The sequence below is a fragment of the Petaurus breviceps genome, unplaced genomic scaffold (assembly GCF_028583685.1).
Source record: "Petaurus breviceps papuanus isolate PSGF00001 unplaced genomic scaffold, PetGlider_PUasm1.0 90847, whole genome shotgun sequence".
In the NCBI taxonomy this organism is placed as follows: Eukaryota; Metazoa; Chordata; class Mammalia; order Diprotodontia; family Petauridae; genus Petaurus; species Petaurus breviceps.
In genome coordinates, this window is record NW_027187360.1 from 20,394,954 (window position 1) to 20,409,121 (window position 14,168).

The window sequence follows — 14,168 nt, forward strand, 5'->3', positions numbered from 1 at the left end:
ATTAGAAACAGAATAGATATCTTTTGATTGGGGAATGGCTAATCAAATTTGGTACATGAATATAATGTAATATTACAATTCACTGTAAAAAATGAGTATGATAATGATGAGTACAGAAAAGTATGAAAAGATCTACATGAACTGATGAAAAATGAAGTAAGCAGAACCAAGTAAACAATATACACTGGAACTACAACAATGTACATGGAAAGAACAACCGTATATACCCCAAAGCCAAAATTAATTTAATTGCAGAATTACATAGAACAATCATGGCTTGAAAAAAGTGATTTGACAAGACACCTTCACTCCATCCCTTTTGCGAAGTTGGGAGGTCTATAGTTGTGGCACACACATATATTCAGACCTTTTAGAGTATCAATCAGTTATGCTGATTTTTTTCCCCTCTTTTTCTTTTCTTTTTCTTTAAAAATGCTATTTATTATATAGAGTGGCTCTCCGGAAGGGAGACCAGAAGGGGGAAAGATTCCCTGGGAAATTTTGGTGATGTAAAAAATAGGAAAAATATCAATAGAAACTTTTTTTTAATCATTAGAAGTCTTAGAGACAGCAGCTTCAGTTGAGTAATAGGTTCAAAAGTCAGATTGCCAAGGGATTGAAAAATGAGTGGGATCTGAAATAGAGACAAGTGTAGACAACTTTTTAAAGTTCAAGCCTTCATTATGTAGCCTGGGTTATTGCATTAATATTCTAATTGGTCTCCCTACATGCAACCTTTTTCCTATCTAATCTGTCCTCTAACTATCATGTCACTCCCTAACGCAAGAAGCTGCAGTTGTTTTCTCGTCTCTAACATAAAATGCAAATGCCTCTGCTTGTCATTTTAAGCCTTTCATAATCTGGCTACAACATTTTTTTCAGATTGATTAAGTATAACTTTACCTCATGCACTCTATATTGTAGGCAAATGGCCCATATGCTGTTTCCTATACATGACATTCTGTCTCCTATCTCTTTGCCCAGGCTACTCTTCACCCTTGCCTCTACTTCTTAGAGCCTTTAGTTTTGTTTGAGGCTCAGCATAAGTGTCATCTAATTGAGACCTTTCTCTGTTCCTTCCCTCTCAATTGTTAGAATTTTCCTCTTAAATTACTTTGTATTTATTTTGTCTATGTTTATCTGTTTATTATTACTGTCCAGGAGAATGTAAGTTTCTTGAGGACAATGACTTGGTTTAAAAAAAATTTTTTTTGTATATCCAGATCCTAGCACAGTCCCTAGCATGTTTTAATAAAAACAAAGAATTTAATTTTTTGGAGTTTAGCAGTGAAATGGAAGAGTAATACAAATTATAACTTGAAGGGATGGCAGAATTAAGTGAAAGACTTTTTTTTTTTTGAGGCACCAGCACTAGAAAGGTGGTAATTTATTATTTTCTTAATCTAGGAATTGTCGAAAATCACGATGCCTATTGTCTTCAATGAGCCATTGAGTTTCCTCCAGAGAATTACCGAATACATGGAACATATATACCTCATTCATAAAGCTTCTTTTCAAACACAGCCCTTGGAAAGAATGAAGGTAAGCAACCTCAGTCTGTTTTTGCCATTAACCCTCTTAATTATTAAAATACTAGACTTTATTAGATATAGAAATTTTAATTTTTAAAGAAACCAGTATAGTTATTACAATTCTTAACCATAATCAGGGCAAGAATCCAGGAATTTTCCTTGTTGGGATATTGTAAAGAAAGGAAAGATTAGATTACTAACTCTTAGCATTTCGATACAGTTCTGTCAAGAGTCAGGAGAACGGGAGTTAGATCAAATAATGTATTATATTTGAAAGTACTTTGTAAATTGTAGCGTACTATACAGATATAGGGTATTTATTATTCTAATTTTAGTACTTTGAAATCTGTGATTTCATGTTGGCACTCTATGGATACAGATACTTTTCTCTACTTTATTATTTGACTATGTCTATTCCCAAATTTCCCTCAGGACCATGACATGTATTGAAAAGTATTCTGATATAATAATATATTTCTCAGGAGCACAGTCACCTTTATGAAGATATATCACATAATAGCTCTTGATAATTTTTTGGAGGGAGAAGTAGTTGCATGATAAGTTGGCATTTCTCTTGTAAGTGATGTAATTTTTTAAAATTTTATTTTTTTCAGTTTGCAAAAATTCACCTTTACTTCCCCATCCTACCTTCCCTTCTCCAGTTTGAGAACAAAAGAAAAACAAAACCAATGTTACAAACATGTATAGTCAGGCAAAAAAAATTTCCACACTAGCCATGACTAAAAAAAGTCTTCTTATGTGTTCTTTAATCCTTTATTTCTCTCTTAGAAGGTGGGCAGTATGTTTCATCTTTAGTCCTTTAGAATCATGGTTGGTTAGTATGCTGATCAGTGCTTTTAAAGTTGTTTGTTTTTTCAAATTATTGTCATTGTATTAATTGTTCTCCTTATTTTGTTCACTTTATGATGCATCAGTTCATACAAATCCTCATTGGTTTCTCTGAAACCAGTGCTTTCTCATTTCTTAATGCACAATAGTATTCTATCAGATTTATGTACTATGACTTGTTCATCTGTTTTCCAATTTATGAGCATCCTCTCAGATTTCCATTCTTTGTCACCTCACAAAGAGTTATAAATATTTTTGTATATCCTTTGTTTGTTTTGCTTAGGATTAATCTCTCCTTAAATCTACTCTCTTTCTATTTTCCTGCCCTCCCTACTCCTTTCCCTTCCATTACCCTGTTGAGTAAAATGTATTTGTCTACCAGCTGTGTGTGTGGTATATCCCTCCCTACATTGACTAGTTCAGATGATAGTGAGATTCAAGTGTTAGGTGCTCCCCCTATCCCCTCCTCTTTGTTTATATAGATGTTTACTTGTATACCCTGATTATGTATGATAATTTTCCTAACATTCCTGGGGAACCCCCAGTATATTCTGCTGCTTTTTCTTAATTCTCTAAAGAACATCAAGACATATTAGACTACCTCTTTGACCCTTGATGATCACAGAGTTCAGAGGGGATGCATGTATCAGCTCCTCATATTTGAATGTAAGCACTTTACCCTTGTTTAGTCCCTAATCATCCATTGTTTGTTTATTTTTACTTTTTTACATTTCTCTTGATTCCTATGTTTGTACTTCAAAGTTTCTTCGCAGGTCTGGTCTTTTCATCAAGAATACTTGGAAATCTTCTATTTTATTTATAGTCCAGTTTCCCCCCCCCGTAGCATTATACTCAGTTTTCTGGGTTATTCTGGGCTATAAGTTTTATCCTTTGCCTTCTGGAATGTTGTATTCCAAGATCCCCTCTCCTATGCAGTTGTTATTCAGCCATTCAGTCATGTCCAACTCTCCATGACCCCGTGGGCCATAGCACACCAATACTGTCCATGGGGTTTTCTTGGCAAAGACAGTGAAGTGGTTTGCCATTTCGTTCTCCAGTGTATCTTTTATAGAGGCGGCTAGCAAAAAGTGCGTATGATCCTGATTGTGGTTCCTTGGTACTTGAATTCTTTCGTTCTTGCTTCTTGTAGTTTTCTTTGACCTGGAAACTGAATTCTGACCATCATGTTTCTGGGAATTTTGATTTGGAGGTTTCTTTTAGGAGGTGACTGATGGATTCTTTCTTTTTCTCCTTTGCCTTTTGGTTCTAAAAGATCTGTGCAGTTTTCTTTTAAAATTTCTTGAAATATTACATCTAGGATCTTTTTTTTTGGTCATTCAGATGGTCAGGTGATTCTTTTTTTTTTTTTAAAGCAATTGAGGTTAAGTAACTTGCCCAAAGTTACTTGGCCAGTTTTTGTGTGTGTGTGTGTGTGTGTGTGTGGGTGTTAAGTATCTGAGGCCAGAACCAATCCCGGGTCCTCCTGACTCCAGGGCCAATGCTCTTACTCACTGCGCCACCTAGCCACCCCGGGTTAAGTGATTCTTAATTTCTTTTTCTCCTTGATCTGTTTTGTCAGTTACTTGTCTTTACTATGAAATGTCTTACATTTTCTTCTACATTTTTTTTTGTCTTTTGAATTTGTTTTAATATTTCTTGTTGTCTCATGGATATAGTGGCTTCAATTTGGTCCATTCTAATTTTCAGGGAGTTTGTTTTTTGGGCAAGGTTTGTACCTCTTATTCCAAGCTGTTGATTCCCTTTCCAATTCTTTCTTCCATAGTTCTAATTTCTTTTCTTTTTTTTTTTACTCTTTGGAGGGGGGAGGGCAGGGCAATTGGGGTTAAGTGACTTGCCCAAGGTCACACAGCTAGTACATTTAAGTGTGTGAGGATGGATTTGAACTTGGGTCCTCTTGACTCCAGGGTTGGTGCTCTATTCACTGTGTCACCTAGCCACCCCAGTTCTAATTTCTTTTACAATTTTTTTCCCCCATGCACTCTCATTTATAAAAATGTTTTTTAAGTCTTTAAAAAAAACCGCTGTGGGGAACAAGGCAGGAACTCACCAGAACTCTCTAAAATTCATCTCTAAACAATTTTAAAATAATGCCCCAAAAATTCTGGAGTGACACAATCAACAAAAGGATGCAGTGAGACAATTTCCCAGTCCAAGATAACTTAGAAGGTTATCAGGAAAAGTGTGTCTCACATAAAAGGGGAGCATAGTCTAGTATAGGTAACATTTGGGCAAACCAAGTAGGATGGGGTTAAATTTCTCCTACGAAGAGGCACAAAAGGTCTATTGCAGTGTAGGGAAAGATGGAGAGGGCGTAGTGGACAACACCTGAAACTTATTCCCAATGGAATTGACTCAAAGAGGGAATAACATATACATTCAGTCATACCTTTCCCTACAGGAGGGTAGGAATGGAGGAAAATAAGAGAAAGTGGGGTACAGAGAGAAGGGAAAATGAATTGGGGGAGTTGGTGGTCAGAATCAAAACACTGGTGAGGGGAACAGCATAGAGGGAGAGAAAGAAACAAGGGGAAAATAGGATAAAGGAAAATAGTAATCATAGTAATCATAACAATGTAAATGGGATAAACTCATAAAATGGAAATGGATAACAGTGGATCAAAACCCAGAATCCTCCAATATGTTGTGTACAAGAAACACATATGAAACAGAAAGACATGCATAACATAAACTTAAGAGACTGGAGCAGAATCTGTTATGCTTTAGCTGAAGTAAAAAAAGCAGAGGTAGCAAACATGATCTCAGAAAAAGCAAAAGCAACTAATTAAAAGAGATAAAGAAGGAAACAGCATCTTGCTAAAAGGTATCATAGACAATGAGGTAGTATCAGTACTAAACATATACATCAAATGCTTTAGCATCCAAATTTTCAAAGAAGTTAAATGATTTACAGGAGGAAATAGATAGTAAAACTATACTAGTGGTGAGCCTAAACTTTTCATTCTCAGAACTACATAATCTAGCCAAAAAAATAAACAGGAAAGAAGTTAAGAAAGTGAATAGAATTTTAGAGAAGTTAGATATGGTAGAACTTTGGAGAAAATTGAAGGGATACAGAAAAGGAATATACCTTTTTCTCAGCAGTACATGCCACTTACACAAAAATTGACCATGTATTAGGACATAAAAACCTCACAACCAAAAGCAGAAATATTAAATGAATCCTTTTCAGATCATAATACAATAAAAATTGCATTCAACAAAGGGCCATGGAAAGATGGATTAAAAATGAATTGGAGGGAGTGGCTAGGTGGTGCAGTGAATAGAGCACAGGCCCTGAAGTCAGGAGGACCTGAGTTCAAATGTGGCCTCAGACAATTGACACAAAAACTAGCCGTGTGACCTTGGGCAAGTCACTTAATCTCCAAAAAGCAAAAAAAAAAAAAAAAGAATTGGAAACTAAATAATCTAATCCTAAAGAATGGGTGGGTCAAAGAACAAATTATAGAAACGATCAATAGTTTAATTAAAGAGAATGATAACAATGAGACAAATATAGCAGAATTTATGGGATGCAGCCAAAGCAGTACTTAAGGAGAAATTTATGTATCTAAATGCTTACATCAATACAGTAGAGAAAGAGCAGATCATTGGATTGGGCATGCAATTAAAAAAAACTAGAAAAAGAACAAATGAAAAATCTCAAATTAAACTACAAATTGGAAATCCTGAAAATGAAAGGAGTGATTAATAAAGTTGAAAGCAAAATAAAAACAGAAAAACCACAAACATTAATAAAACTAAATGCTGGTTTTATGGAAAAAAAAACAGTTGGTTAATTTTATTTTAAAAAAAGAAAACCAAATTACCAGTCTCAAAAATGAATAGGTAATTCAACACCAATGAAGAAGAAAGTAAAGCAAAAAAGTAACTATTTTGCTCAATTATATGCCAATAAATCTGATAATCTAAGTGAAATGAATGAATATTTACAAAATATAAATTGCCTAGGTGAACAGAAGTAATAGACTACTTAACCCCATCTTAGAAAAAGAAATTGAACTTTGTTTTCTTTGTTTAAGGTAAAATTAACCAACTGTTTATTTTTTTTTAACTATAGACAACATAAAATACTGGAGAGTCTGCCTGCTGAGACAAACCCAGGAACTATATGAACTCAATTACAAAATACTTTTTATACAAATAAAGGCAGATTTAAACAACTGGAAAAAATATCAGTTGGGTAGGCTTAGTCAATATAATAAGAATGACAAATTTACCTAAGTTAATATCTATTAAGTTCCATGCCAATCAAACTGCCAAAAAATTATAGAGCTAGAAAAAAATAATAAAATTCATCTAGAAGAACAAGAGATTAAGAATATCAAGGAAATTAATGAAAAGAAAATGTGAAGGAAGGTAGCCTAGTTGTACCAGATCTCAAACTGTATTATATAAAGTGTTAAACATCAAAACAATCTGGTATTGGCAAAGAAATAGAGTGGTGGATCAGTGTGATAGATTAGGTACACAATGTACAACATTAAAATAACCATAGTAATCTAATGTTTGAGAAACCCAAAGACCCAAGCTTTTGGGACAGGAACTTCTTGTTTTTCAAAAACTGTTGGAAAAACTTAAAAAAAACCAAACAAACCCCAGTATAGCAAAAACTAGGTATAGACTTAGAACTTACACCATATACCCAGATAAGGTCAGAATAGATACATGATTTAGACATAAAGGATGATACCGGAAACAAATTAGGAGAGCAGGAATTGTTTAACTGTCAGATCTTTGGAAAAGGGAAAAATCTATGACCAAACAAGAGATAGAGGACATTGTAAGATATAAAATGGATAATTTTGATTACATTAAATTAAAAAGGTTTTGCACAAGCAAAACCAGTTGTAGCCAAAATAAGAAGGAAATCAGAAAGTTGGAAAATAATTTTTACAGCAAGTTTCTCTGATATATGCAGATATATATATATATATATATATATATATATATGGAGAGAGAGAGAGAAGTGATTCAAATTTATAAGAATAAAGTAATTCCCTAATTGATGAATGGTTGAAGGATATTAACAGGAAGTTTTCATGGAAGAAATCAAAGTATCTATAGTCATGAAAAAAATGCTCTGTATCACTATTGATTAGAGAAAAGCAAATTAAAATAACTCTGAAGTGCCACCTTGTACCTATCAGACTGCCTCAGAAAAGGAAAATGGTGCATGTTGGAAGGGTTGTGGGAAAATTGGGACACTAAAGTAGTATTGCAGTTGAAAGCTGATCCAACCATTCTGGAGAACAATTTGAAACTATGCCCAAAGGGCCATAAAACTGTGAATACCCTTTGATTCAGCAATACTACTACTAGATCTTTATCCCAAAGAGATACCAAAAAGGGAGAAACATTTATAGCAACTTTTTATGGTTGCAAAGAACTGGAAATTTAGAGAATGTTTCATCAATTGAGGAATGGTTGAACAAGTTGTAGTATATGATTATAATGGAATACTGTTTGTGCTATAAGAAATGACAAGCAGGATGATTTCAGAAAAACCTGGAAAGACTTATATGAACTGATACAAAGTGAAGTGGGCTGAAGTAGAACATTGTATATAATAACAGCAGTATTTATACAATGATGAACTGTGACTTAGCTGTTCTCAGCAATAAAATGATCCAAGACAATTCCAAAGGACTCATGATGAAAAATGCTATCCACCTCCCAAGAAAGAACTGATCAAGTCTGAATGCAGATTGAAGCATATTATTTCTCTTTTTTTTTCATGTTTTTTTTGGTCTGTGTTTTCTTTCACAACATGACTAATATAGAAATACATTTTGCATGATTGCACAAGTCTAATCTATATAAAATTGCCTACTTTCTTAAGGAAAGGAGAGGAAAGGGAGAGAGGGAAGGAGAGAAAATGGAACTCAGTTTAAAAAATGTTAAATTTTTATGTGTAACTGGGAAAAAAATATTCAAAAAAATTTTTAAAGAAGTCTTTAAAAAATCTTTTTTTTTCAGGAACTCATTGAAATTGTACCTGTTATGTTTTTCTGTAAGACTTTGCTTGTAGATGCTTCAGTCATTCTCTTTTATTTTTGTGTTTTGAGTTTCTCCATCACCGTAAGAGTTTTTTGGGTTTTTTTTTTTGAAAGCAATTGGGGTTAAGTAACTTGCTCAAGGTTACACGGCCAGTTATTTCTGGATGTGGTGCTAAGTATCTGAGCCCGGATTCAATCCCAGGTTATCCCGACTCTGGGGCCGGTGCTCTTACTCGCTGTGCCACCTGGCCACCCCTAAGCAATTGGGGTTAAGTAACTTGTTCAAGGTTACACAGCCAGGTGTTTCTGGGTGAGTGCTAAGTGTCTGAGCCCGGAGTCAATCCCAGGTTATCCTGACTCTGGGGCTGGTGCTCTTACTCACTGTGCCACCTGGCTGCCCCACCATGAGTTTTTAATGACGAGATTCTTTTTTTTTCTTTTGGTTGCTTATTCTTCTTACCTCCTGCCTTCAGACTTAATATAATGACTGGGTTTTGCTACATTTATGGAGAGAAGGTCTAGGCTGTTTCTGTTGCTACTTTTTTTTGGCATATTGAGTGTTATATTCCAAGAACTCTGGAACAGACTGAGAACCTGCAGACTTTCAGTGCTCCCAAAGTAGTCTGATCAAAGGCAGTTTAAATGACCTCCTGATCTGAGCTCTATAAATTCCTGGTCTGGGTTTGGGTCTGAGCAAGAGGACATTGCTACCAGACTTATCCCTTGTCAACCAAGAAGAAAGCCCTGCTGGTTCAGAGTGACAAAGAATTATAGTCTCTCTTTTGGTCTAGGATTTCTGTCCTAGCTATTCCTCTGCAGACTTCAAATTGGGCTAGATGTTGGAACTGATACCTTGCACTGCTTTTGGGATATGAACCACACTGCTGATGCTTGCTTCTGAACTTTCTCCTTTCTCACTATACTGCTCAGGGCCTTCCTAACCAGGAATGGCACCCCGGGGCACAGATCTCCTTCTTGGTCCACCTTGGATCTGTGATCCAAAGCTGGGAAGTAGCACCAAAACTGCCAGTTGGACACCTGTTTGCATTCTGCTTTGGTGTCCCATTGTAGGTCTGGGGCTTCTTGCCTCAGTACATAGCCTCTCTGGGCTCTGGAGTGCCACTTGAGTGGCATGCTCCTGGCTAGATCTTGTCCTCAATATCTGCAGACCTCTGTGTCTGTCCCCCTGTTCTGCTTCAGGCTGGCTAAATAACTGACTTTTTCTAGCTTTCTCTGTCATTTCTCTGATGCATTTTCTAGATCTGTTTGATGGAGTGGGTTTTTTTAAATTAGGAGAAGAGGAAAAAGCTTATTTTACTGCTTCCTTCTTCTAGTAGTGTTATACTCTAAAAAAAAAAATTGTAAGTTGTAAATAGAAAACTGAGAAATCACTCTAAGAGGAAAGAATGAAATTAATTATACAATTTCCCCCCAATACTTTATGTTTTATTTGCTAGAAAATAGACTCATTTAATCCTGTGGGTTACTTACAGGCTGTAGCTGCTTTTGCTGTTTCGGCTGTGGCTTCTCAGTGGGAGAGGACTGGTAAACCATTTAATCCACTACTGGGAGAGACATATGAATTAATCAGGTAAGAACAGAAGAACAAGTAAATGGTATACATCATTGATATCTAGTGGTTGAAATTCCTTTAGCAAATGAAAAAAAATCTTTATTTTTCAACATCAATTTTTCTTCTCTTAGAACAAATAATTTAAATGAATTGTTATTCGAAAGATCTTATTAAACATTTTGAATTTTGGGGAATTTTTCTCTCACAAATATAGAATATTGTTAGTAAAACACTAAAACCTTAGTAATTCAGAATAAAAGGAAAGATAATATTATAATATTATAGAACTTACTAAAATTAAGTCTGCATTGTACAGTATTTTAAAAGAAATGTAGCTTTATTATATATCAAGAATTTTGTACATTATATACCAAGATATAAGTGGATACTGATAAGTAAAATGAGGTAAGTTCATTTTTTATACCTTCCACAGTGCCTTCTTCCAATATTATTTTAATGAATTTTGCGGAAAAGGAAGAACAGTTTAGGGCAGACCTGCTCTACACAATAATATATCATAAATATAATACCCTTAGTTTTGCCACTCATTTTAACTTTTAACCTAATAACAATCATATTTCTTAGGCTATTGTTACCTCCAATTTTGAAGTAGCGGTATGAAAATTAATGAGTTTTTTATAGAATACTAAACTTCTTGGCTAACACGAATGCTAGAGAAGTAATCAGTAACTGTTTAGTACCATTGTCTACTAAGTGCTGTTAGAAGACTACTAAATAAAAAGTACAAGATGTAATTCTTGCCCTCAAAAAAGTTATAAATGAGTTAGAAGAGACAAAGCTAATATTTTTTAAATTACCAAGATTCTTCTGGTATTGTCTCTGTCATTGATGAGCTGTATGCTCTTTCACAAGTTCCTTAACTAAATCTTGACAATCTCCAAGATCCTTCTATCTCTAAAAGTTTAGATGACAGGTGCTAAATTGTGTGTTATTGACTGCAGGTGCCGTATTACTATTGTTCTTTAGCCATTTTAGTCATGTCTGGCTCTTTGTGACCCCATTGGGATTTTCTTTTTTTTTTAAGCAATTAGGGTTAAGTAACTTGCTCAAGGTTACACAGGCAGTTATTTCTGGGTGTGGTACTAAGTATCTGAGCCCAGATTCGATCCCAGGTCATCCCGACTCTGGGGCTCTTACTCACTGCGCCACCTGGCTGCCCCTCCATTGGGATTTTCTTGGCAAAGATGCTAGAGTGGCTGGCTATTTCCTTTTCCAGCTCATTTTACAAATGAGGAAACTGATGCAGACAGGGTTAAGTGACTTACCCAGAGTCACACAGCTAGTCAGTGTTTGAGCTCATATTTGAACTCAAGACTTCCTTACTCCAGACCTAGCACTCTATCCACTGAGCCACCAGTTCAGAAAAGGACAGATCCTACTGTTGGCCACTACACTGGCTTACCATTGTCAGAGAAGGTGGGAGAAACATTATAAGAAAAGGATCATAGAATCATGGGTTTGGAGCAGGAAAGGGTCTTAGAATTCAATGGCTTCAGGCCCTATATTTTTCAGATGAGGCAGTTGAGTTCTCAAGAGTGACTTGTCTAAGATCATACAGGGGATAAGTGTCTGAGAAAGAATTTTAACCAAGTCTAGACCTTTATCTTCTAAACTCTGCTATTTCTCATAAGGCATCAAGGAAGGAAGGAATGTGGCTTTTGCAGAAAACACTGTGACCTATCTTCCTAGAGCTGATAGTACATATTGTAGAGTAGTAGCAATGAAATGAGTATTTTTATTAATTGAAATGTTAGAGGTATTGGGAGATTAGTGAGAAAATCCTTTTAAAACCACACTAAATGTTCTAATAATAATAATAGCTCCCATTTATATAGCACTTGCAGTATTTCAAAGTGCTTTACATTCATTATCTAATTTCATTCTCATAACAACACTGTGAGGTAGGTACTATTCTTACAGGTAACGAAAATTGAAACTTTGTGACATTTGTGACTTGTGCTGGATAGCACTCCAGCTAAATGTCTAAGGCAGAATTTGAGCCCAGACCTTCCTGACTGCGAGGTTATACTACACTATCTATCCTTTCATTACGATACAGAAAACAGTATTAAAATATATTTAAGTGCTGGGGCTGTAAGTGAATTAAAATACATCATTCAACTTTCTGAAACAGTACAAAATTTAAAATAGCAGAACTGTATTCAAGTCCCAGCTCCAACACTTAACAACTGTGTGATCTTTGACTATCTCTTAAATCTCCATGTCCTTCAGTTTCCTTTCTCATGAAATGGGGATAATAACATACTACCTACTTAACAGGGGTTTTGGTTTTTTTTTTTAGTAAAATGTTCTATAAATCTTAAACTTCTGTGTGAATACGAGTAATGCTATCATTTCTACTACAGTTTTTATTAATTTGGCATGGTAGGTAGAGGGTAGCCCTGTAGAAAGGCTTCTCTGAGGTGAAGTTCTTTATCTGAAATGGACCGGCTGTGTTACTGTAGATAGGTCATTTAATATCTTCATGCATCTAAGACTCTTAAGTTTTAGGTGAATTGCTGATCTGCATTAGGAGTTCCCCACATGAATAAAAGCATACATTCAAATCAAAACAGTTTTAAACATAATTCTTTAGTAATTAAGAATGTTGTAGTGCCAGAGGGTCATTATTCTGAGCATCAGTTCTTGTAGAACAGGATTATAATATATACATTATAGGAGATTGTGTTGACTCTGGGAGGGAGAGAGAGAAAAAAAGAAAGAAAAAATACTTGACATCACCTGGTTTTTTTGTCATTTCTTTCTTCTAGAAGTGAAGTATAGAATTTCTGGTTAGTTGAAATTTTAAATTGGGGAAAGGGTAGATTGACTGTTTTGGTAACATAAATGTGCCCATTTTGTCCGCATAAGTGAGTACTATCATGTATGAAGGCAGTAATAAATGTCACATTTTCCAATTCTCTGCTTTCTGTCCAATCCTTTAATTTCCCTGCAGCCCTAGATGGTCCAGCTGACAGCCTTTCTGTGTGTACAGCTAGTGTTTGAATACTGTCTTGATTTTTCATTTGATTTCGATGCTCGCTGGCACAGAAGAGCTGAGCAGCTGCTCTTGAAATCTCATTACCTTTTGAGAGAGCCTGAGTCGTTAACAGGAATGCATTGTACATGCGCCAGTGCTTCATTTCATTATGGATAGTGGAGTTCAGCATGTGATCACAATCATATTTTGTTAGATCTGGGAAAAGATCTTAGAAATTCAGCAGACTTATTTTACAGATGAAAAAACTAAGGCCCAGAGAAAGGTGTGTGTTTATACTTTTGTACTCATGGCCCTTATTTTCTAAATCTTCCTCTTGACTCTAGCTAGATTCTCTTCCTTTTGACTTATTGTTCATATTTTAGATATAAATTTGATGCCATTCATTAAATTTTATATTAGCATTTTGGTCACTAAAAGGCAAAATATAAAGGGTATATTTAATTTACTGCATAATGAAAAATTCTAGAAAATAGGGACGAAATATTGAATATTAAAGGGATGAAACTTGAAATGTTTAATAAACCATGACACCTAATGGTGTCTAACTTTACGAACTTATTTTATTAAACTACATCTTACAGGCTGATAAAATAGTTGTTCCATTTTGGAAAAACAAATCATACCTGATAAATCATGATTTGATTCTTAGTTTATACTTTTGTCAAAGAATGTCTTTCCACTTTATTTTACATGTAAGACCTTGAACAATCTAATATGGAGGTAACATAAATAAGTTAAGTCATTTACTAATGCCTTTTTTCCTCTACAAGTTCCTCTTTTATAGCTAAAAATATGCTTTCTTTTCTTGGCTCGTGAACCTTCATTTTGTAAATTACATCCTTTGGTAGTCAGGTTTTAAAAATCTTATGTTTAAACTCTCCTTCCTCTCCACAAAATACTTCTGGTTAATGACTGGAAATTCTAATTCTGGTTAAGTTAGTAATTATGTGGTTTAGCTTTTTAATGACTTCAACTGTGGGTGTATTCACAGTACCTGAACAATTATCAACTGACATTCTTACTGAGAGAGGATTTTAAAAATCATGTCCCTGGCCAGAAATACATTGAACTATAAGCTATAAGAAATACCATGAGAATATCTTCAGGAATGTTCTAAGAATGCCTGAAGAAAGGCTGTTCAGGAAAGACTTTTT

The 14,168-nt window shown here is 34.9% G+C and overlaps 1 protein-coding gene across 6 annotated transcripts in view; it reads left to right on the top strand.

Moving 5' to 3' along the window:
* Positions 1 to 14,168, top strand: part of OSBPL2 (oxysterol binding protein like 2) — a 122,052-nt gene that overhangs the window by 73,760 nt on the left and 34,124 nt on the right. For all 6 annotated transcript variants that reach the window (XM_069072538.1, XM_069072539.1, XM_069072535.1 and 3 more), the window contains 2 exons: positions 1,408 to 1,542; positions 9,913 to 10,010. In XM_069072538.1, coding sequence (XP_068928639.1) covers positions 1,408 to 1,542; positions 9,913 to 10,010 — 233 coding nt within the window. The remainder of the gene's footprint in view (positions 1 to 1,407; positions 1,543 to 9,912; positions 10,011 to 14,168) is intronic.